The sequence below is a fragment of the Ahaetulla prasina genome, chromosome 8, assembly GCF_028640845.1.
Source record: "Ahaetulla prasina isolate Xishuangbanna chromosome 8, ASM2864084v1, whole genome shotgun sequence".
Lineage (NCBI taxonomy): Eukaryota > Metazoa > Chordata > Lepidosauria > Squamata > Colubridae > Ahaetulla > Ahaetulla prasina.
The window spans coordinates 69,492,219-69,514,474 of NC_080546.1; the positions used below are offsets into that span (position 1 = coordinate 69,492,219).

Sequence of the window (22,256 nt, forward strand, 5' to 3'; positions counted from 1 at the left end):
TTCTAATCTGAAAACATGTGCATCAGAGTACCTACCGTACATATTAAACGATGCTTAATAAAAATCCTTGTCACCAATGAAGTTCTTTAGGCAGATGTTATGTGCAGCTACATAAAGACACATGTGGATATCAGCGCAAAAGAGCATATGTTTGTAATAATTAATTGCTTTAGAAAAATCAGATGTATTAAAAGAAATTAATTTCAGAGGAATAAACGAATACAAAATGCATATTTCAGGAAAAGTTCTAAGGAAAAGTATACGTTTTCTTGTTTCAAAAAATATAAAGAAATTAATATATGGAAATGAGCCACATTTAATCTACATGTTCTGGACCAAAAAACAATTTTTAGATAGAAGTCTTACAATCTTACAATCACAGATTATTATGCAAACTCATATAGTGGTTGTATGTACATGATCCACTTAATCAGAGTTAATCAAAGTTTACTTGATCCTTTTCTTAGAGTCACATGACATGCTTAACTATCACTATTCAATAAAATTGTCTAAAGACCGATTTTTTCAGTGATATAAAAATATGAATTAAATACTTGAGGTAAAGAAAGGTAAGGAAAAAACAAACAATATAATTATATAATAATATAAATTACCACTTGAAGCTAAAAACTAATACAACATATCAATAAAGCAACATTAGGACCACAGACAGATCATAAATCATTAAATAATGTCCAAACCTTTCACTTGCTGTTGAAAAGATTATAATGCAAGTTTGGAAAAAAACCCTTTGGTAGCAGGCATTTTTCAGAAAAAAGGTTATAACTGAAAAAGTCTCTCCATTGCAGCTACCACTTCTTAATAATTGAGAAGTTTCCAGGGATGAGTACCAAATAGTAACTACAGATTGAGAAATTTTTTGGGGCAATGTTGCCACCAGCTGTATAGAATAAGATTTTGAACATTAAAACAGTACTTTGATAATGGCAACAGATTGCCAACTCAAGAAATAATGGGATTGCAGTGACAAGCATTTTTACTGGCTGCTGTTTCACATCAGCTGAAATTTCTGGACCATTTTCAAAGTATAATGTAATAAGCTAACAAAATATAGGTAACTATTACTTACTCTGTCCAAATAGGTGCATGAAGTGTCTTTCTAGTATCCTAATAAAAAACGAGTAATGATACTAAGGCCATCTTTTCTTTAATAACAAAGATAGATGTTAAAAATAAATGCCCTGTATACACAGAAAGAGTTACGATGTCTATCACTTTTGATTAGTTTTCCGAAAGGTATTAGCATTCTTGTATTCTTTTCTTGTTAATTTGTTCATTCTGATTTGAAGTGTTCCAATCAGGCAATTTTGGTGCTTTTAGTAGAAGAAAAATACACATCCAATAGAAGTTGGTGAATACATATTCGACAATTTCAATGATGGTAATCATACTGGCTCCACAAAATAAGCCCAGCTGACCACCAATATCAGCTGCAACAAAAGCAAAAAAATTATCAATCTAGTGTTTTTAAGTGCAATTTTATCCTTATTTAACAAGAAATAACTTATATTGGAGTCAATATAATTTAATAAAATATATTAACAACTTGATGTCATGTGCACAGAATATATTGTGTTAAATTTATAGTTCAGAATGAAAATGCATGCCAGCTGACCATTTTCTCCATATTGACATGGTATCTAACATGGAGAGATGATACTGGCTCCTCAGTCCTGTGAACATATTTGATGCTAAAGAGACCAAAACATGATAAAAACTTACTCACTATAGGTCCGTGGATTTTATATATCTCACCCATCCTTATATTTCATCTATCTTTATATTAGAGTTGATTATAAGCAAATTGAAATAAAATAAGAATCATAAAGCTAATTACATATTATTCAGCCTTATCTGAACTAGCAATACCAGATATAAAATGTAATTATAGAATACTTACCTAACAGTTCTGATACACTCAGTGCCTTCTGTTGCTGGGTCATTTTGTAATTCAAATTGTGGTATTTAATGTCAATATATACAAGATTATTCCTAAGGGTTATAAAGATACTATGTTGTTGTCAATTTAGCTATGCTTTTCTTTCTACAGATGGAAAAAAATCAATTAATATAATAGTAAGTCGTGTTTGACTTTTTGTGAGCCCTTGGAAGGCACAGCATACCTCCCCTCCACTGCCCATTGAAGGTTGCCAAATTCATGTTCATTGAATCAGACCTGTTACATTTTAGTGGCTTCTTATACCCAGTTTTTCAGATCATAATAAGTCTCCAAATTGTGAGGAAAATTTTAAGCATTGACAAAGCAGGAAAGGAGACAAATAATATTGATGCTGCTGCTCCTTTACATCATCAGCCTAAGACATTTTGATGCCTAGATGGATCAACTTCTTCATATTAACCCTATCAAGGCATATATCATCAAAATTAAGCAAGTTTTGGAATGAGACGGTAAATCTCTCATATCCCTCCCTACTCTGACATCAGAAATCAAATCATCGGTGAAATAATTATTTATTTATTTATTTATTTATTTATTTATTAAATTTGTATACCGCCCTTCTCCCGAAGGACTCAGGGCGGTTCACAGCCAAGTAAAATAGACAATACAATATAAATACAATTAAAATACAATTAAAAAACTTATTAAAATTGGCCACAATTAAAATTTGAGACTAAACCCATTAAAATTATAATATGTTCCTGAGGGTGATGTGCTTAGTTAATATAAGTTGGAAGAGAGGGAGGGAGGGAGGGAGGGAGAAAGGAAGGGAGGGGAGGGGCAGAGATCGAGGGAGATAAAGAGAGAGATACCTAATCCAATTAACTCATGATTTTAATTAAAATGAAAGATATCTGGCAGGCTTTGAATATTATTCGGTTAAAATTGGTTATTAAAATGAAAGAATTATATATTTCTAATTCCAAACTAATAGTTTTTTTTAATTTTGAATTCAGAGCTATTACATTTAATCTTATTTTTTATATGTGTAGTGAGAATTGCCTTGGGTAGTAGGAAGTTGCTATTGCTTTTTGATGTTTTGCCATCAGTGACTAGGAGATTTAATAATATCTCCTAAGAAGTGTGTGTGTGTGTGTGTGTGTGTGTTCAAATGCTGAAATTATAGTCAATTATATACTCTTGAAAGTATATGCATATATGGAAATACGTATTTATTCAATTTACATAGCTATTCATTTGCCATAGTAATCTAAGTGTCCAACAACATATAAAAATACAGTGGTACCTGGGTACTCATCGTTAATTTGTTCTGGGAGATGTGAGGAGTACCAAAAAAGATGAGTACCAAAAAATGTTTCCCATAAGGAATAATGTAGTGAGTCACAAGACAGTTGACACCGATAAGTTCTAGCTTGTGCATTGAGTACCAAACAAATGATGAGTACCAGGACAAAAAATTCACATCAAAATGTATTGAGTAGCAAATTCAATGAGTTTCAAAGCATTTGAGTACCAAGATATCACTGTACATCAAAACAATATTTTAAAACCTATGAAAGTAACTGAGATAAAAAACCAATCTATAATCAATTCAAATTCAAATCACAACAGGGAGGTTCCAGCAAATTATTGAGCCCCCTCTCTAGAAATATATCTATGTCTTCAAAAGCTTCTGAAAGGCTGAGAGTGTCAGGACCAATCAGCTCTCAGGGCTATGGTATTCCAAAGTGCAGGTGCTGTGACAGAAAAGACTTGCTTTCTGTGTTTTGCAAGATAGCATTTTTTAATCAATGGGACTCTTGGCATTCCTGGATCTAATTAGATAGGTAGAAGCAATCAAGAAAGGTAGTCCCACAAATCACCTGGCTTCATGTCATGAAGGTTGATAGCTGACAACCTCTACTTTGAAGTATACCTGCAAGCATACTGGAAGCTTGTGCTGCTCACAAAGCAGAGATATAACAAATCTGTGCTGCTACATTCCAGATCAGTTGCAACTTCTGGATGCTCTTCAAGGACATCCCAATGCAGAGCACTTTGTAATCGCAATCACACTTGTGTCAGAAGCACCATGGCGCTTCCGGATTGAAAGGATTAGCTGGTGACTTCACAATTGCCCGAGAGATGCCCAGTTCGGGGCTCATTTCATGTCATTGGTAGGAGTTGGAGCAAAGGAAGAGAGCTCACTCCATGGCAGCACTTCAGGTCTTGAACATGGGCTTGCAAACCTCTAACCCAACATCCTAACCATGCAAGCCACTGTGCTCCTTAGCACTTTGTAAACAGTCCACTTGGGAGGTGACCAAATCATGATTGGCCATGTACAATATTTCCTAGTCCAGGAAATAGTGTGATTTCCAAAACATAGTTGCGCAATAGCCCCTCTTACAACATTTGTCACCTGGTCTCTGAACATGAATCCAGAAGGATCTCCAAATTGTGCACTAGTTTGACAATGCACTCCATCCAGAACTAGAGATGGACATTTCTTGGCTCTGGAGACTCCTAAAATGTCCTATCAATCTATTTTACAAGACCAATCCTAGTATACAAATAACCAATATTGTTATTTATTTAGTGTATGATGAAAACATGACAAAGAGAAATAAACATATGCACACAATCCACATAATTATATACAAAACTTCTTTGGGGATACTGTAGTGGCTTCATAATTGGATGTTTCCGCCTGGACTTCATGGCCATGACAAATAGAAGAGTATAACCGATAATGGAAAACAGAATACTGATTAGTATCTGGGAAGTTGACTAAATTCTGTGACAGAGTAATGGTGCTCAAATGCCATTGGATGTTTAATTTCAGCTTTCAATAGGATTTTTAGCCTGGATATTTATTTATTTATTTATTTATTTATTTTGTCACAACATTATATACAAGCACATATAATGAAACAAAAACAATAGGACAGGAACGGTAGGCACTTTTGTGCACTTATGCACGCCTCTTATAGTCCTCTTAGGAATGGGGTGAGGTCAATGGTAGACAGTTTTTGGTTAAAACTTTTGGGAGTTTGAGAAGAGACCACAGAGTCAGGTAGTCTGTTCCAAGCGTTAACAACTCTGTTACAAAGATCATATTTTCTGCAATCAAGATTGAAGTGGTTAACATTAAGTTTGAATCTATAGTTTGCTCTTGTATTATTGTGATTGAAACTGAAGTAGTCTTTAACAGGAAGGACATTGCAATCCTGTGATGCAATCCTGACACACAGATGATTCTGTGTGTTAAACACAGGTCATATCAGAGTCGGCGGAGTTCTAAGTTTTCTAATCCCAGGATTTCAAGTCTGGAGGTATAAGGTATTTTGTTGTTTACAGAGGAGTGGAGAATTCTTCTTGTAAAATATTTCTTGACTCGTTCAATTGTATTAATGTCAGAGATGTGGTATGGGTTCCAGACAGGTGATCTGTATTCAAGAATGGGTCTTGCAAATGTTTTGTATGCTCTGGTTAGTAGTGTAGTGTTTTTGGAAAAGAAGCTACGCAAAATTAGGTTTACAACTCTTAAAGCCTTTTTTGCTATGTAGTTGCAATGGGCTTTGGCACTTAGATCATTTGATATGAAAACTCCAAGGTCTTTTACAGGATGGGGGTCATCAGTAAGGTAATGTCCATCAAGCTTGTACTTAGTGTTTGGGTTCTTTTTTTTTTTTTTGTATTTTAATATAGATTTTTTTTCTTTTTTGTTCTTTGACTGTAGATTCTTAAATAATAAAGAGACTACCTATTTTTTGCCTAGTTCTGAAAATTTAGGATTCATTAATGCAACAATTCCATTCTTAAGTAACATTTTCTTTTCAGAGAGGTCTTACAATTACTTAATGAAATTGTAGCTACATTACTAATGGACCCCATTTTTATGATTGCTGACACAATAAATATGCTACTATTCTATAACTATAGCTCACAGCTATATTACCTTTTTTACTTTTGTTTTTTTAATCAATGGATGACAATTAGATGACCATTTATAATGTTTATAATGTTTGCTTATTAATATGTTTGCTAGATTTATGTTGGTTAAGTACTTGGGAACAGAAATATTTTCCTGTCATTTGTCAAGCTTCACTGAGTAATTGAAAGATAGAGATCCATTTGTGGACAATCAAATGTCAGAATAAATTAAATAAAAATGTTGATAGAAAACTCAGTCTGCAAAAAAGATCCACGGCACTCCTGCTTTTGATATAAAGCAAATACAGATTTGATCACAGCAAGTTGCTTTTTCTAGAATGTTTTCAATCCTATAGTCCTATAGGCCCTGAAAGGCCTATAGTCCTTTCAGGGACTAATAAAAATGTAGACTAGCCCAAAATATTGCCAACATATAGTATCAAGAGCAGGGGTGTCAAACCCGCGGCGCCATCTAGTCATCACGTGACCTATCGCGACTTTTTCTCCTTCGCTAAAATGGGGGTGGCTGTAGCCAGCGTGTGACACATCTGGCCTGCAGGCTGTGAGTTTGACACCCCTGATCTAGAGAATAAGGAACAGATGGAAACATTTATTTATATCCCGTTCCTTTTTCCATTAAAGTTCCAGGGATAGAGCATGCTGAGAAAGAGCTGGGATTGCTCTGCCAGGTGGCATCAACAATCATGATAAGATTTAAGGGTCTTTATCTACAGATGGAAAAAAAGTTCATATTAAAAGAAAAGTAAAAATTCTCTTGAATCATCCTGGTAAATGCATGACTATATCTAAGCTGCTTTTTGGACAATGATTGGTTTGCTATTACTTTTATTGGGTCTTTCTTATTTCTCTTGTCTCCTACAAAAGTACTAACCAAGCCAAGCTTTGCATAATTTCTGGGCCCAATAGGACGTGCTGCACATGGAGTAAAACTAAGTCTGAAATCTGGCCATGGTTTGCCTGTATGATAAAAAGAAAAATACCTGGCATATTCTGGTTTTTTCTTCAGCTTTGCAGATAGGAATTTGAGGGCTTGTTCACTTGCAAAAGTAGAATACGAGATGGTGATTGGGTAATCTGTTTCTTCACATGGTACTGGACATGTGGAATTATGTGTTCCTACTGTACACAATCCCATGAATTCTATTTTATCTAAAATGGAAAAAAAAATCACATACACACAAAGGAAGACTATCTTATCCTTTTTGTCCTTATCCTTATCACTATCTTATCCTTTTTGTTTGGTTTATCTTCTTAGATAATATATGATTTATCCAATGCAGGATTTTTAACTAAAAGTGTAAAATTAATTCAATCAATTTTAATAGAGCTGCATTTCACACAAGTGACTGTCCAGTCTCTTATTAAAAGCCTCCAGTGATGAAGCACCCACAACTTCCGAAGGCAAACTTTTCCACTGGTTAATTGTCTTCCTTAATTTCATCTCTCCTTGATTAGTTTCCATCCATTGTTTCTTGTCCTGCCCTCTGGTGCTTTGGAAAATAAATTGACCCCTTCCTCTTTATGGCAGCTTCTCAAATACTGGAATACTGCTATTATGTCCCCCCTACTCCTTCTTTTCTCTAGACTAGCCAAACGCAAATCCTGCAACTTTTCTTCATATGATTTACTCTCCAGGCCTTTAATCATCTTAGTTTCCAAAGTTTCAACATCTTTTTTGTAATGTGGTGACCAAAACTGGATGCAGTATTCCAGGTGTGGTCTTACTAGCCTTTATAAAGCGGTACTAATACTTGATTTGATTTTGATTCTATGCCTCTGTTTATACAACCAAGGACTGTATTAGCTTAATTAATATATAATTAATATAATTATATATTATAATTATTATAAGTAAAGGTTTTATACATACTTTTAAGGAGAACCGTAACTATTTTAGTTTATAATTTCTGCCTGTTTCCCACAATTCCTAGAGATTAATAAAACTTGGATTCCAGTAGGGTCCTATTTATTTACAAAGTTAATATTAGTATTCTTATTTAGTACAGTCAGTTCTAATTAAAACTATTTTGATAAAACTAAGATTTTTATCTCTCTGAGTCATTTACATCAATAAAATATTCACTGATATCCAACTGCACTTGTTTGTGAATCTCACAAGATTGGTGCAGAAACTCAGGTCATATATCATTTACCCAGTGGCCATATTATGTCCATATCTTAGTGATCTAAGTATAATTTTGTAGTAGAAAATTGTACTACAAACTACCATGAAATTTTTGAACCAATTTTTAGTTTTGTGATGTTTATTGGTTATACTTACACAAAGTAGGAGAAACACAGCTGTAAAATTTCTCCAAGTCACATTCTGTGCCATTTCCTTTTCAACAGGTGCACGGGACAGTTGCAGTAAATGAAAATTAGTAATATAAACAAAAGAATGAATAGCACTTTCAATCTTATATTTCCATTCATCTAACAATTCAGCTTTGTATAACTTCTCTTTATATAAGAGAAAAAAAGAAAATAACAGTAATTATATTAACCTATTCTATTGATGAATCAATAGAAATTTCAGCCATTCTTGTATCTTGTACTTGTATCTCCTTTTAAGTTTTCCCTGAAAGTGGTATACAGAGAAGGTCTATGTGAAGCAAAAATAGAATGTCCACTCTCTCCATAGCAGAGGTATTCTTATACATCGCTGTTGCATTAATTATGATTTGTCACATTTTTATAGTTCTATTTTGAACCCATTTATATTTTAATCTAAATGTATTGTAAACTCTGCTTTTGAACATCTTAGTAGCTTTTTTCTCCAATCATGATTCCTACAGTATTATTGGATTTTTTTTTAATCCAGACCCTTTGCAAAATAAGAAGTACATGTGCTAAGTTGTACCTGGCAGCATAAACGGTAAACATCCACAGTGCTTTTGGATAAGGTGAGCCTTGCATTCTTGTAGACATCCATATGTATTGTAGATTTGATGATGCTGAAGCTTAATGTTTGGGTTGCATTCTCCCCAAGGGTATTCTTGGATAATTGTCTGATGTGAAAAAAGGAAGTTTTATTTTGAGCAAATGGCATCAATTTTAATGGCAAAGTATTGACAGAACAACTTTTAAAAATTAAGCCGAGAAAACTAATCACTGTAATATGAACATTTTCAGCATAAATCATCTTCAAATACAAAATATACTGTGAATTATATTCCTGGGTTGAAATAAATAAAAACATTTTGCTTTATAGCAGAATCAAGGTCTTATCTCAATGTAATTTTTAAGGGATCCCTTTTCATATCCCTTTTATTCCCTAATCTTATTTGTCCCTATTTTTTTCTAAAGCAATTAATTATCAGGACTGAATTTGATTTAATAACGCAGATCAACAATTATTATTGCAGACTAAATCCTAAAGCTCTGTAATCTCTTTAAAACATGTTTGTTATAGCTATACAAATCATATGTTCTATTATTGATTGCTTTAAAATGTAAGAAATAAAATAATATTGAACCCCATTTTGCATATCAAATGCTAATACTTACTTTTACCTGTTGGATTGCAGCATGGGCATGCATTCCCACTGGTGTAAAGACACCTAAACCATCAAATCGGGGAGGTTCTTTTGGTGAGTGGATAGCAAAGGTTATGCCAGCATCAACAAAACCAAGACTAGGATCATCAGTGAACTCATCCTAATAAGATTATTTAGAGAAAGACAAAGTAAAATAGATGAGATAAATTCCTTGTCAGTGATCTCTTAATTGCTCGCCTGAAAAATGATCTACAGCATTGATAAATTAAAATGAAACAACATAAACTATATTGGTATGAAGTATTGCTATATTATGTAATATGTCATTTTTATTATTAATTATCCTTCAACTATACTGGTTAAGATTGCCATTCTATACACACCTACTGGACAGCAGGTCTCATTAGGTATGAGCACTCATGCATTTTAATTATTAATTATTTAAATGATTTTATTACTCAGTATAAATGCCAATAATTTTTACTATGGTCACTGACCAAAAGTTCAAACAAAAACAAATGTAAAATGTACACACTTTAGAATAATCTTAGGTTTATGTCTTTGTGACTATTGTACAAATGACCATTCAGACTTGAGCTACATATCTTGGAATCTGAACTGCAAAATAAAGTGAGTGATGTTTCAGAATTACCTAAATGCAATGATAACTGACATGAAATTAAAAAATGGAAAATGCCCTGATAAAAAACACAGGTTAAAAGCATACAACCTATTTTATTTTATTTATTTATTTATTTATTACATTTGTATACCGCCCTTCTCCCGAAGGACTCAGGGCGGTTCACAGCCAGTAAAAACCACAATACATATAATACAGATTAAAAACAGTATAAAAAACTAATTCAATATATGGCCTAAAAATTTTAAATACGATTAAAAAACACATTTAAAAACCCCAGTATAAAACCCCAATTTAAAACTATGTTTAAGCTAGTCCTGCACGTCGAAACAACAACGTCTTCAGCTCGCAGCGGAAGGTCCGGAGGTCGGGGAGTTGACGAAGCCCCGGAGGCAGCTCATTCCAGAGGGCAGGAGCCCCCACAGAGAAGGCCCTCCCCCTGGAGATCACCAGCCGACATTGTTTGGCTGACGGTATCCGAAGGAGGCCCTCTCTGTGAGAGTGCACTGGTTAGTGGGAGGCTACTGGTGGCAGTAGGCGGTCCCGTAGATACCCCGGTCCTAAGCCATGGAGCGCTTTAAAGGTGATAATAAGCACCTTGAATTGGACCTGGAAGACCACCGGGAGCCAGTGCAGACTGCGCAGGAAAGGTGTCACATGGGAGCCACGAGGTGCTCCCTCTATCACCTGCGCAGCCGCATTCTGGACCAGTTGGAGCCTCTGGGTACTCTTCAAGGGGACCCCCAAGTAGAGAGCATTGCAATAGTCCAGGTGGGATGTAACAAGGGCATGAGTGACTGTGCACAAGGAAGCCCGGTCCAGAAAGGGGCGCAATTGGCGTATCAGGTGAACCTGATAAAAAGCTCCCCTGGCGACGGCCGTCATATGTTCTTCTAAAGACAGCCGTACATCCAGGAGGACGCCCAGATTGCGAGCCCTCTCCGTGGGGGCCAACGACTCGCCCCCAACAGTCAGCGATGGAGTTAGCTGACTGTACCAGGCTGCCAGCATCCACAGCCACTCGGTCTTGGTGGGATTGAGCCTGAGTCTGTTTCTCCCCATCCCGACCCATATTTACCCATCCAGACTTATTGCTTCTAATACTTGACAACTGCAAGAATAGATTCTCTCATCACAAACCTCTGGTAGAAACCAATATGTTATTGAAGTCATTTAAACCGTGGCATCATGATACACATGATATCATTAATTCCCCTGATCCCAGTGCTGATGCTCATTTCTCAGTATGTAGAAATTTCCTTAATTTTCCCTACCGTACTTTGAAAGAAAGATATTGCATCGTGCTATATGTTGCTATATATTGTTGCATTTTTGTGTATAGGAATTGTTAACTGGTTATGGGTAAGCAAATTTTTCTGCCCAAATGTAACTAAAAACACAACTATTTGATATTTTGTATCATTCTTTTTCAATGCTCACTTTAGCATGCTCAAATCATAAACTTAAAGGTGATCTTTGAAAAGCTCTATGATCAGAATTTAGCCTCTAAGAGTTTATGTATTTGAGTTTCAGAAATAGCACTTATATATATTAAATGCATTAAATGCATTTTAAATGTATTTTAAAAATTGCATTTGGCTATTTCTAAGAGGAGGAGAGGAGAACGTAGACTAGATTGGGCTCCATAGAGTACTTAAGCAAGTCACTGCTAGTTTGAAGGAAGCCTGGTAGTAAACAATATCCTGCTGGGTGTTTTGGGACCTGCTTTTTGGGAGCATGTATGAAATTGATGTATATATATGAAGTAACAAACCAGCACATTCAAACTTTGACAACTCTTAAAGGTAGTATAATTAAGTTCAAAACCTTCTGACAAATCCATTACAATTTGCCATTCCCCAATCTATTGCTTCCATGGATCTCAATAATCTCAACCAGACCACAATAATACCAGCTGATTGGGATTGATAGGCACCCAATCATTCTAATACATTGGGGTATCAAATTCATTCAGGTAATCTAATCAACTCTCTTCCCATTGCAGGAATCCCATCATATCATGGACAAATGGGTATTCAAATCTTTCTTGAAAATGTGGAGTGATTTAATAATTATAACTTTGTTCCACTGTTTAATAGCTCACACAATGATGAAATTTCTCCTTATTCCATGTTTGGATCTTTCCCTATTAAGCTTCCACTCATTGGTTCTTGCCTTATACCCTGTAACATCACTTCATGTATTGAAAGACTGTTATCTCATCTCCACTTAGCCTTTTAGGCTAAACCAATGTTTCCTCATCTCGACAACTTTTAAATATGTAAACTTCAGCTACCAGAATTCCCCAGCTAGCCATGTCAAAGTTCACATATCTAGGAGTTGTTATGGTTGTGAAACACTGTGCTAATCATACCAAATGTAACTACTCTACATAAGCAAGAGCTGTGGTGGCGCAGTGGTTAGAATGCAGTGTTACAGGCTAATTCTGCTGATTGCCAACTGATAGGAATTTGACAGTTCAATTCTCACCAACTCAAGGTTGACTCAGCCTTCCATCCTTCTGAGGTTGGTAAAATGAGGACCCAGATTGGTAGGAGCAATATGCTGATTCTATAAAACTGCTTAGAAAGGGCTATAAAGCACTGTAAAGTGGTATATAAGTCTAAGTGCTATAACATTTTGCCACAATGGAGTTGCCCCTCTGGTTAGTTCCCCCAAATTCAACCATTACATTGGCCAGTGTTCTTTCCAGTTGATCAATGGAAAATGGTGAAAAATATCAGATAGCTTACATCCCTGACACCAACTTTGATTTTTCCTCTCCTTATGACTTTCTACCTTGGGCAAGGAAATAGCAAACGAATTATCGCAATTGACTAACCAGTGGAGTTTCAAAAATAATACATTCATGAGAATATCTCTACCTGTTTGACATCAAAAATCAAACTGAGGCCTCTTCCAGAAAGGCTAACTCTTCTTCTTGTAGGAAGGTTAATATGATTAAAAGTAAAGCAGTTTCCATATTCAGTAAAGACATGCGCAAAGTCCTTCCATAAAGAAAAACAAACAAATGAAAAATGGAGTTAGTATTTTCTCACAGACATTTTAGATGTCAGATTTTGCTATTACCTGTGGCATTTTAGTATCAGTGAATGAAGAGCTTTTTACTACACGGAGATTTGCAAGTATCTTTCTAATTTAAAAAAAACCCTAAAGACTGAATTTCAGCTCTGTCTAAAGTTCACTGTTGAAAGTAGGTAATCAAATCAATGCAGGTCTCATCATGCTTAAGCTTGCAATAAGGTCCCATAGTGAAATAAATAGATTTTTAGGGAGTTTTCAGACACAGTGCTTTTATTTAGCATAAATAATACCAGTTATTAATGAAATACAATATGTTTGTGGGAACTGTTTGTTATGAGCTTTTAAATTTCAGTAATTATTACCTTTTGACCTTTTTTTATGAATAAATGAAATTAATTTTTGAATTAAAATTACAGCTTCACTCTGCAAATTAAAAACCTATGGAGTGATTCACTTATGTACTAATGTACATAAGGGTAATGTACATCGTTATATATTAGTGAAACATTGAGAAACTTTTTTCCAATCTTTACATATATTAAGAGCCAGGTTGGTCTAGGGTTAAGACACCAGGCTAGGAAGTAGGAGACTGTGAGTTTAAGTCCCACCTTTGCCATGTAAGTCCTATGGGTGACTTTGGACCAGTCGATCTCTTTCAGCCCAACCCACCTCACACAGTTGTTGCAAAATAGGAGGAGGATATGTTCACTGCCTTGAGTTATTTATAAAAATAATAAAAGCAGGCTATAATAAAAAATATTAGCATTATTATCACATTGCATTTGCTTGGTGCATCACTAACTTTGCACATATAGCCCTTTGCTAAAAATCAAAATATGCATTCTGACAGCGAAATATGCATTCTCTCACCCTGGTAGAAAAACAGTCTTTCAGTCTTTTCATATTTTTTCTGACAATATTGCCTTTCAGATTGTTAGATAAAGGCTACATTTATTTCAGGATTTAGCTAATACATTTTTTAGAAAAACCATAATGTTACCTTTGGGTGGCATTTTTTCCCAAAAAATTCACAACTCAGCAATGTGCTGCTGTTGAGATAGAAACCATTATCTCTTGTAAATTCTTTGATGCTGAAATTTTGATTCCCTTGAAAAAAATCTTGTAGTTCTTGACTAAACTTATCATCAATATTGAACATACGAAGAACTCCTGACACTATGCTCCATAAGAAGAAAACAATGCTCAGGTTAGCTACTGCTTGAGTTTGGAACCTATAAGTATAAATCAGAAATGCAAATATAAGTTCTGAATGCTTAAGTAGCCCAAGACTGTCTATATTTTTTCCCAAAGCAAAGATAAATTGTACAGAGGTTATTTAATTTTACATTGGCTATAATATTGCAACTTTTAACTCATATAAATGCATACTATAAAATGCTAGAATTGTTAGCCTTGATGGTTGTCCAATTGTGATCTTCAGAGCTTAAAATCATAAAGGACTCAAGGAAGAAAATAGTGCATTACCTGTTCAGATTACAAAATGTTACAGCAGGAAATTCAATCTTCTCCACATACTGAACTACCACTGAGGTTGTGGTGGGCCAGCTGAAATAATTGATGAAACGACAATAAACCTGCCAGGCAACTAGGACAATGGAGCCCAAGACTACTACCATCCATAAGACCTTGCGTGTCTTGCTCTTGGTATGAATAATATTGTGCACCCCATGGAAGGAAGTTGAAGTTGCAAACTCATCATCATATTTCTTCCTTTCTTCCAAAGATGGTAGAGTCTTTCTTGTAAAATAGAGCCTGGCCTTTTCCAGAATTCCTTAACATTTAACAAATAATGCAAAAGTCCATTCAGATTGAGTTCAGTTGAATAAAGGATACATTAACCCCCATCCTAATGAAAACATAGTATGGTCAATTTTCAGTTATTTTATATATTTATTCTTGGTGTCTACATATTTGGCATGTGTTTCCTTAAAAAAAAGGAAGCAGAGATTAGAGAGAAAGAATCCACGCAAATGTTTTACCAAAAAAATCATGAAAAATTCTCTGATGATAGTTTATACTAGTTTGTTAAAATATCAATGATAAAGGACAGCATTTTAATGCAAAAACATAAGAAGTATTCAGAGATATTTTCCTATGAATATAATTGTTTTTCTATTATTTCACTTCCTGCTTAATCTCTACAAGCTGCAACCCAAGTCTGTGTCTGATGAATCAGATTTAAGTAACATTTTCTAAGTATATGAAAAATTGCAACTGCAGTTTACCTGTATATTGTATTCAAAAGAATTAACAATTCAATATATCCTCAACAAAAAAAGTGTTTACAATTTTCATTATGTCCATAAAAAATGAATAATGCTAAACACCCTAATATAACCAGCCAACTCAGTGTAATAATAATAACAGCGTACCTTTGCCATGAAAGTTCCTTAATTTTCTAAGCTTCTCCATTAGACAAATATTAGAAGATTCATCTCTAATACATGGGGAGTTAATTGCTTTTATAACATCAGAAAATGGGTGGAGATTCTATTAAATACACAACAACGTGCAATTTGCCTGTCTCTGTTGCTACTCTCTCTGTCACACACACAGATATACACAAACAAGAAGACTAAATGCATGCATTTAAGCATACAAAATATAATTAAAAAGATAAGTGACACTTTTTTAAAACTGTAAATAGTATCATTAATGAATTAAATGCTAATTACTAGAATATCAAACAAAAGGGCAATGACAGATTTTGAATAAAAGTCAGTAGTTATGATCAAGCAACGGGCTTTACTTTTTCACTTTTTTTTCCTTTTGAAGCTTTTTAATGCAGATGAATTTGGTGATTTCAGTTCATTAGCTGACAGCCTTTCCTGTGAAAGCAGAATGCTCAGCTGTTGCAATTAATATCCAGATTAGCAATTTGATTCACACACATGATTCTTCACAAGGGACCCATGTCACAGTTCTATTGAAGAATCAGTAGAGTTTGGTGTTTTGAAGTAATTTCCATGTATTCTGATGAAGCTCAGAATCTACTCATAAACACGTGTAGTAGTAATACAGTGTGTAAAATCCAGTTGGGAGAAAACACATAGCAAATCTGAATAGAGTTAATGATATTCTTCATAAACAGGGCTGTTTGTTATGCAAGAGAAAGCCTGCCAGTATGCAGTGATTTCTCTTCTTAATTTACAAAATAAACATGGGAAGATGAGAGGAGCATTGCATTCCAAAATTATGAATATTCTTAATATCTGTGATTGATTAATGTTCATGCTGGAAATTACAACTTAATTAATGAATGTTATATATTAACATTACTATTTACTAATAAACCCAGTTGTAAATAATAAGTAAATCCTTTTGATTTACTCATGAAATTTCACAAAGCTCAAACAATTGAAATTGAAAATTCATGAGCATGAATAACACTAGAGGGAGCTCAGTAACTACCCATTGGAATTTCACATGTCTAGCTTCATTCTGGGACACTCAAACTGAGATGGTGATAATTTACATAATTCAGTGGAGTAGTCATTATTTGCATTAAATGTATCTTTGTACTGGTGATGGGTAAACCCCCTTTCAAAATAACAGAGGAAAGAAGTGGGTTTGGTAGCTGGAGAACATGGTACTTGCTCACTTGATTGACTTACTATCTGTGATCTTCCCTGAATAGCTTAACTATGTTCATATCTTAACTACTTTTAACTGACCTAGAGATTAAAGATTAAAGAGATTAAAACTAGAGTCATTAAATTAGCCTTTGTCAAGATGACACATACCCATGTATGATTCCATTCTATTTCATTTAATTCAATTAATTAATATTGAAATTAATTAAATTATCTGTCTAATTTAGCTTAATTACTTAACTTTGATCATTGTGGATGGTTTATATGTATATATTTGTTAATGTCATTAGCTATTTGCAGTTATGAAATATAGCAGTATGCAAAAAAGATAAATAAATAATTTCTCAACAAATAATTTAAAAATCAAATATCATCTAATCAAAAATCAAAAATCAGAACTGGCTATTGTATGTCTTCTTCTTTGGGCAATGCCTTCTGCATCAAATTTCCATGGTTTTAATGTAGATTATGTGACTATTTCATGTATTTTGACTGGAGAAAAAAAGGCAGAAGAGATAGCATGGGAATTATTGTAAATAATGTCATAGTGAACAGGCATTGTTGTAAGAAGGCATAAAAAAGGTGTGAATTGACTATTTTTTTTAAAAAAAATCCATATGTAGTTTTTGCTCAGAGACTCAGGATTTCTAAAAATACATGCTTGCAACTTCTATTTTTCAATTTCTTAACTAAAAATTGTACGCACTCACCTATTCATACAACCAAGCATGCCTAAACAATTTTAAGTCTTACTAGACAAGATATGTTGCGTTTCAGAAGAAATACTCAGTGGCCATAGCAGCATAAATTGTGGCTCCAAAGAACTACAGTTTTCTCATGATGATTTTCCACTAGAGTGCCATTGCTAGTTCACATGGAAACCATAAGCTGTTTTGGGAATGAACTTTTGTTTTGAGAATTATCTTCTTACGCTGTTCTAAAAGTCTTCATTCTGCTACTTTTCCAGATGTTGCATAAATTGAAATCTTCCTGAACAAAACTTTTTGTCTCTATGGCCTTTAAGTGAATCCTATGCATTCCATTCTTTAAACATGTACTTTCACATAAACACATAGTACAAAACTACACAATATTATTACACTATGGCATAATTTAATGATTGGTGTTACAGCTAATAATAATATACTAGTATTGACACACTAATACAAGCTATGCATGGTTAATTGTTATTTGTTTAAAAATAGTTTAACCTTAATCTAGCAGCAAGCAATATTTCTATAGCTAGGAATTGTATTTTCAATTTCAAATTCATTTAGTCTCTGAAGATAGCTGGGTTTCTGGCTAGTGATATAACACTATCAGAAAGAATGGGATTTTAGTTTATAAGATACAAAACATTTTGTGACCTGCTGGCTAAAAAAAATATACAACATAATCTAATATACTTTGAGGAGGTATCCAAAAGAGGGAATGAGAGCACTTGCAGAAACATGTGTCAAAATGACTTAATCTATGTTGCACCAATACAGTGCAAATTCTATTCCTTTTCAACCTGAGGGCATGTCCTGCCCCATATAAAAGGGATGTTAGATTTTGTTCCATGATAGTGGAATGGTGGCCATTTTCCCCTTGACTCCCTACAATGGAATGGGTTGTTTAGACATGAACCCTTGGTCACACCTCCTTCACGTCCAGCTACCCACCTCAGCCCATTCACAGCCAACTTTCCTCCTCCATTGGCCCTCCTCCTGTCATTCTCCATGGCCAATGGGCCCCTAGCCCTCCGCCCCTTTCCCTTTGTCCTGACCCCTTTGTTCAGACAATGGTGGACTTAAGTCTTTGGTTGCATGGGACAAATAGCCGCCAGCCAATCGGGTGGCAGGCAGAAGCAATAGTGCTGCAGTGTGGAATTGGTGATCGCAGGAGCTGTGGGAGTTCAGCATGCGATGCAAAATTTTTGCTCCTCCGCAAGTTTTTTTTTAAAGCTTTTTGGATTTTTATTTTTAGAATATACATCAACATAAATATATGAATAGTGTGGCATCTGAATATCATTCATTTTGGGACAAATATCAATAATAATATTAATGGTGTTTGCCATAAGGTTCTTTTCTCCAGGGAGGTAGCGCAGAGTGAAATTAAAGTGTTGTGCCCACCGGACTTGTTTGGGTGACAACTTCCGAAGGGTTTTTAGGGCTTCTAAATTCTTACGGTCTGTCCACACCTCAAACGGGTGTTTCACCCCTCCAAGGAAATGCCTCCAGGTTCACAAGGCCCAATGGACAGCAAAATCCTCCTTCTCCCAAATTGCCCATCTCTGTTCAGACTTGGACAATTTGCGGGAGGTATAGGCATAAGGTTGTAAGGACCCATCAGCACTGGGTTGAACTAGTACCGCCTCGACAGCCACATCATTTGCATCGGCCTGGATGATGAAAGGGGCTTCCATGTCGGGGTGTTTTAGGACAGGCTCAGCTGCAAACAACCACTTCAGTTTCTCAAAAGCAACCTGACATTCCATGGTTCACTTGAGCGGCCTACTAGGTTTTGGCTTGGCCTCCCCCTTTGTTTTCAAAAGGTTGTTAATGTTTAATGCCATTTGTGCAAACGAGGCAATAAACTGTCGATAAAAGTTCTCAAACTCCAAGAAACTCTGTAGCTGCTTGCGGGTGCATGGGGATGCCCACTCCAGGATCGCCTGGACTTTTTCCAGATCCATTTCTATCCCCTCATTTGATATGCAGTAGCCCACATAGTCAATCTTACTTTGATGGAACTCACATTTTGACAATTTAGCATACAATTCGGCCACTCGAGTTTTTTCAGAACTGACTGCACCAGTTTCACCTGTTCGTCCATGGTTTTTTGTTTAAATAAGAATGTCATCTAACTAGACCAGGACCCTTTTGTAGAGATGCTCATGTAATACCTCATTAATCAGTTGCATGAACACTGCAGGGGCCTCTTGCAGCCCAAAGGGAAGCACTCTAACCTGGAAGCAATCCAGGGGGCAATTGAAGGCAGTTTTTCATTTGTCCCCTTCCTTAATTTGAACTCTGTAGTAAGCCTCTCTCAAATCCAGTTTAGTGAAAATCTTCCCCTTAGCCAGGTAAGCTAACATGTCTTTCATAAGGGGCAGTGGATAAACATTTTCTACGCAAATGGCGTTCAGATTCTGGTAACCCACACACAAGTGAAGAGAGTCATCTTTTTTCTCCCGAAACAAAACTGGGGTGGCCACTTGTGGCCTTGCTGATTGGATGAAGGCCCTTTTTAAATTGTTATCAATAATGTTCCACAGCTGTTCCAGCTCACGAGGGATCATGGAGTAGATCTTTGGTTTGGGGAGCTTCACCCCTGGGATGATCTCTGTGCCATAGTCAGTGGGTCAATGGGTGGGAGCACATCTGACGCCTTCTCGCTGAAAACCTCCCTGAAGTTCCAATATTCCTTAGGGATTTTTTCCTCACAAGCAATGCATTCGCTCACCACCGCTGCCAACTCCTTTGCAGCTTTGGCCATGCAAAAAGGTTTGCCCCCTTCTTTCCCGGCTGGGTGGAACAGATGCGTAACCATCCCTTCCTCAAAGTCACCTGGGGGGTTCCATTTCTGTAGCCAAGGCAGTCCAAGCAAGAGGGGTCATTCCATACCAGGGGCTATGATAAAACTCAAAATCTCTCAGTGGTCCCCCTATCCACATCTCAACAGGTTCAGTCACAAAGTGGGCACCCCCCCATTACTGACCCATCCAACTGGCAGAATGTGATGAGTACTTTCATTGTTTTTAGTCTCAGTCCCATTTTGTCCACCACTTCTGGGCTGATGACACACCTAGTACATCCAGAGTCTAAGAGGGCTAGTATCTTCACCTGGGCACCAGATGATGGCACCTTTAATTCTACTAGGATGATCATGGGGGGCCCATGCTGACTTACCAGGGATTCATCGTCGGTGTCAGTTTTGCTGTCTTCTGCAGTGGTCAGAGCTCCCAACTCCTCCAGGCCTGGGGGAGCAAACTCAATTACTTCCACCCCTTTCAGGGCCATCTTATGAGTTTTTGCTGGAGGCTTGTCAGCTTTCTTCCCACCAGCAGGGGTTGGCTTGGAGCCCAGTTTGGAGAAACAATCAGCAGCCCAGTGCCTCTCCTTCCCACACCAGAAGCATGCTGTGGATTTAGGCTTCGAGGCTGACCCCCCCCCTTGGACAGTCTGAGGCTTTCTTTCTGTGGAGCGAGGAAAGGCTTGTTCCAAACTTGGCTCCCATGGTAGCGATCCCTGGCCAGGTCAATTTCCACATCGGCTGCCATCACATACCAGTGTTGCAGGTCTTGAACCCCCCTCCGCCCCGGGAGCAGCAAGCCTTGTACACATCTTAATTAAGGTCATCCTTATAACATTCCATCAGGGCTTCTTGGGACCACCCCGTCATGTGCCGCACCAGCTCGCAAAGCTCCTGGGTGTATTTAGCCACTGATCTACGCCCATGATTTATAGACTTCATCCTGATTCTGGCCTGTCGCTCAGCTAGGAGGTCCTCAAAACGCACTCAGAGTGCCATCATAAACTGGTCATAATTCTTCAGCAGGGGAGAATTCTCATCATGGAGACCCACCCACCAGTCAGCAGCCATTCCCTCCAGGGCCATAGTGATACATCTCACATGGGCGGCTTCTGATGGGAAATCCTCTCCATACTCCTCCATGTGATTCCACACTTGGGATAGGAAGAATCCCAAAGCCCTGGGATCTCCTCCGTATTTTATTGTAAGTGGAGGGACCTTTGAAATTTGATGCCTCTGGGTCCCTGTCCCCCTCACTGGGGGAGGGGCTGGGCTGCAGCCTCAGCTTGAGTTCTGGCAGCCTGCTCTCACTCTGCCCGAACTCTAGGAATCTTTTCTGTGCTTGCTGAAGCCTCTGCTTCTCCCCTGGGTATTCAGTCTCCCCCCGTGCCGGCAATGCATCTCTTTCACGGATTTTACGACTTTCAAAGGCTTCTTTCAGCAGCTGCATGGCTTGGGTCAGCAGGAGGTCTTCTTTGTCCTCTTGCTACCAAGCGGCCTCTCCATGCCAGTGTCAGGTAACTGTCACCCCTGATGGGATATCCTCTGGAGGTTCCATCCTTCCCACGCCGAGTGACCACTTAGCTCTGACTGGCTTTTCTTCAAGCTGTAATTCTGACATCCACTCCGAAACCTCCTCACAGCACCTGGATTGGGGAGGGGTGGATCCAGAAGCTCCCATGTCCTCTTGGTCACTGTCTTGGTCAGACATTCTTGGCTCAGCCCCCACAGTAGAGTGTTCTTCGGATGGCTGGGGAAGCAGACTTTGCTTAATGTCAGGTGTGCCTCCATTCAAAACTCAAGAAAGAAAAACCCCAACTCCATGTTTGTAGAGAAAGGTACTTTTACTGAATGCAATGAAAGAAAAGCAAAGTCTGAGGCAATAGGTGCAAAAATTACATATTGAAAGCATCCCCAAATCCCTCCCCCCAAGGACCCAAGTTGAGTGTCCAATCCACATCTCCCCAAGGTGTCATGTGGGGTACTTCTTCAGATGGCCCCATCTAACTGGTATGCTGGAATGGTTGACCTCGACGGCTATCAGCTCTCTTTACAGCTGCTAT

The 22,256-nt window shown here is 36.9% G+C and overlaps 2 protein-coding genes across 2 annotated transcripts in view; one reads left to right on the forward strand and one right to left on the reverse strand.

The window, feature by feature from the left end:
• GUCY1B1 (guanylate cyclase 1 soluble subunit beta 1) overlaps positions 1–22,256 on the forward strand; it is a 112,601-nt gene that overhangs the window by 78,954 nt on the left and 11,391 nt on the right. The gene's annotated exons all lie outside the window — the stretch shown is intronic.
• On the reverse strand, positions 1,261–20,681 carry ASIC5 (acid sensing ion channel subunit family member 5). Its single transcript, XM_058193045.1, has 11 exons — positions 20,380–20,681; positions 15,454–15,518; positions 14,546–14,852; positions 14,061–14,292; positions 12,901–13,023; positions 9,386–9,535; positions 8,739–8,886; positions 8,160–8,216; positions 6,859–7,027; positions 1,922–2,013; positions 1,261–1,451 (listed from the first exon to the last, which is right to left on the reverse strand). The coding sequence occupies exons 1-11, from the start codon at positions 20,679–20,681 to the stop codon at positions 1,261–1,263; spliced, it is 1,836 nt and encodes a 611-aa protein (XP_058049028.1).

Excerpts from the sequence above, each read along its gene's own strand:
- ASIC5 (XM_058193045.1), bottom strand. The coding sequence starts at position 20,681 with ATGGCCCTGAAAGGGGTGGAAGTAATTGAGTTTGCTCCCCCAGGCCTG. Across the intron at positions 15,519-20,379 it reads ACATTCTGCCAGTTGGATGG|AGATGAATCTTCTAATATTT; the intron begins GTCAGTAATGGG and ends CCCATGTATTAG. Across the intron at positions 2,014-6,858 it reads AAAAAACCAGAATATGCCAG|GAATAATCTTGTATATATTG; the intron begins GTATTTTTCTTT and ends TATAACCCTTAG.